The sequence below is a fragment of the Austrofundulus limnaeus genome, unplaced genomic scaffold (assembly GCF_001266775.1).
Source record: "Austrofundulus limnaeus strain Quisiro unplaced genomic scaffold, Austrofundulus_limnaeus-1.0 Scaffold15, whole genome shotgun sequence".
Lineage (NCBI taxonomy): Eukaryota > Metazoa > Chordata > Actinopteri > Cyprinodontiformes > Rivulidae > Austrofundulus > Austrofundulus limnaeus.
Genome location: NW_013952417.1, coordinates 1616788 through 1618198, shown reverse-complemented (window position 1 = coordinate 1618198; position 1411 = coordinate 1616788). Strand labels below are relative to the sequence as shown.

Here is a 1411-nt window from a genome sequence, read left to right as displayed (position 1 = left end):
TATTGCATTTTTTTATCTACAATGTCCACATAATCAATTTTAATTTTGTGTAGTCTTGGAGTTGAACTATTTGACAAATTATTTTTAGCTAACTGAATGAGCACTTCAGGGATATTTCGTACTACTTTTTCATAATTTTTCTTTAAACAATCGATGCCAAACTTGCAATTAAATTCCTCCAGATTAAAGACATTACTGTTGTCATCCAATAAACGTGTAATTGACCAAATTTGTTTGTGCCACCAATCTTCCACAAATATAGATTTTCTTCCACTCAAAATAACTCTGGTTTGACCAAGTAGGTAGTACGACCGCACCAACATGGCGGCCGCTTTCACGCACCCGAGCAACAAAAACGCTGTCTACCTTTTATACCTGTGGGCAGCACTGCGGTTTTTTTTTTTTGCCCTAACCGGAAGTTAAATCGTCACTTCCTCCCTACAGTTTCCATTTTGAGGTGGAAACTGCGTTTTTGTTGTTTGTCAGTGTTTTTTTACACAAATTAAACCATCACCATGGCTATGCAAGCAGCAAAACGCGCTAATGTAAGTATAATAAAGATAAAATAATGCGAAATAGAAGTTCGCATAGGGTTTAACTGTAAGATAACGTCATCCAGAATTAGCCGCACTGTTAGCACGGTTAGCTAGGGTGTCAATTTCAAAACGTGATCACAAGGCTGTTTTATCCCATGTTAGTCTAGCCCAGGTGTTCCTTTACAGTTCTCAACCTTAAATGTCGTTTCAGACCTGAACAATTATCCTTAATTTTTTAGCATTTTGTCGTTTGTAAAATGGTACACGAAGCTGAAGTTAGCTTCCSATTCCAGCTTCCGATTCGGGAAATGACTYAAGGTATAAATATTACAACTAATTTTTCACTACCTTGCGCGTGTTTAACCTGCTCWAGCTCAAAAACTACAACACCTACACTCTTCAAATCTGGATTAGATTATTCTACACTAATAGAAGAATATTTAAAAACACGTTTGGGATTTGGGAAAGCTTTGTTTGATTTGTGAAACTTCAACAAAGTTTGTTTTTCATCGTTTTTCATGCAACTGGACCACATTAGATCTGGTCCAGCCCAAGAGTCTAGGTGTTGTGGTTTTTGAGCTGGACCAGGTCTAGTTTGGTCCCGTTGCATAAAAACGATGAAAAACAAACTTTGTTGAAGTTTCACAAATCAGAATAAGCTTTCCCAAATCCCAAACGTGTTTTTAAATATTCTTCTATTAGTGTAGAATAATCTAGTCCAGATTTGAAGAGTGTACTGTAGGTGTTGTAGTTTTTGAGGTAGAGCAGGTTAAAAACGTGCAAGGTAGTGAAAAATTAGTTGTAATATCCCTTTAGTCATTTCCCGAATTGGAAGCTGGAATCGTAAGTTAACTTCAGCTTCATCAGTAACGCTG

The 1411-nt window shown here is 36.9% G+C and overlaps 1 protein-coding gene across 1 annotated transcript in view; it reads left to right on the top strand.

Moving 5' to 3' along the window:
- Positions 1–400: 400 nt before the first annotated feature.
- sf3b6 (splicing factor 3b, subunit 6) overlaps positions 401–1411 on the top strand; it is a gene marked incomplete in the record, with an annotated part of 11796 nt that continues 10785 nt past the window's right edge. The window contains 1 exon segment of the mRNA XM_014002829.1: positions 401–545. Coding sequence (XP_013858283.1) covers positions 516–545 — 30 coding nt within the window.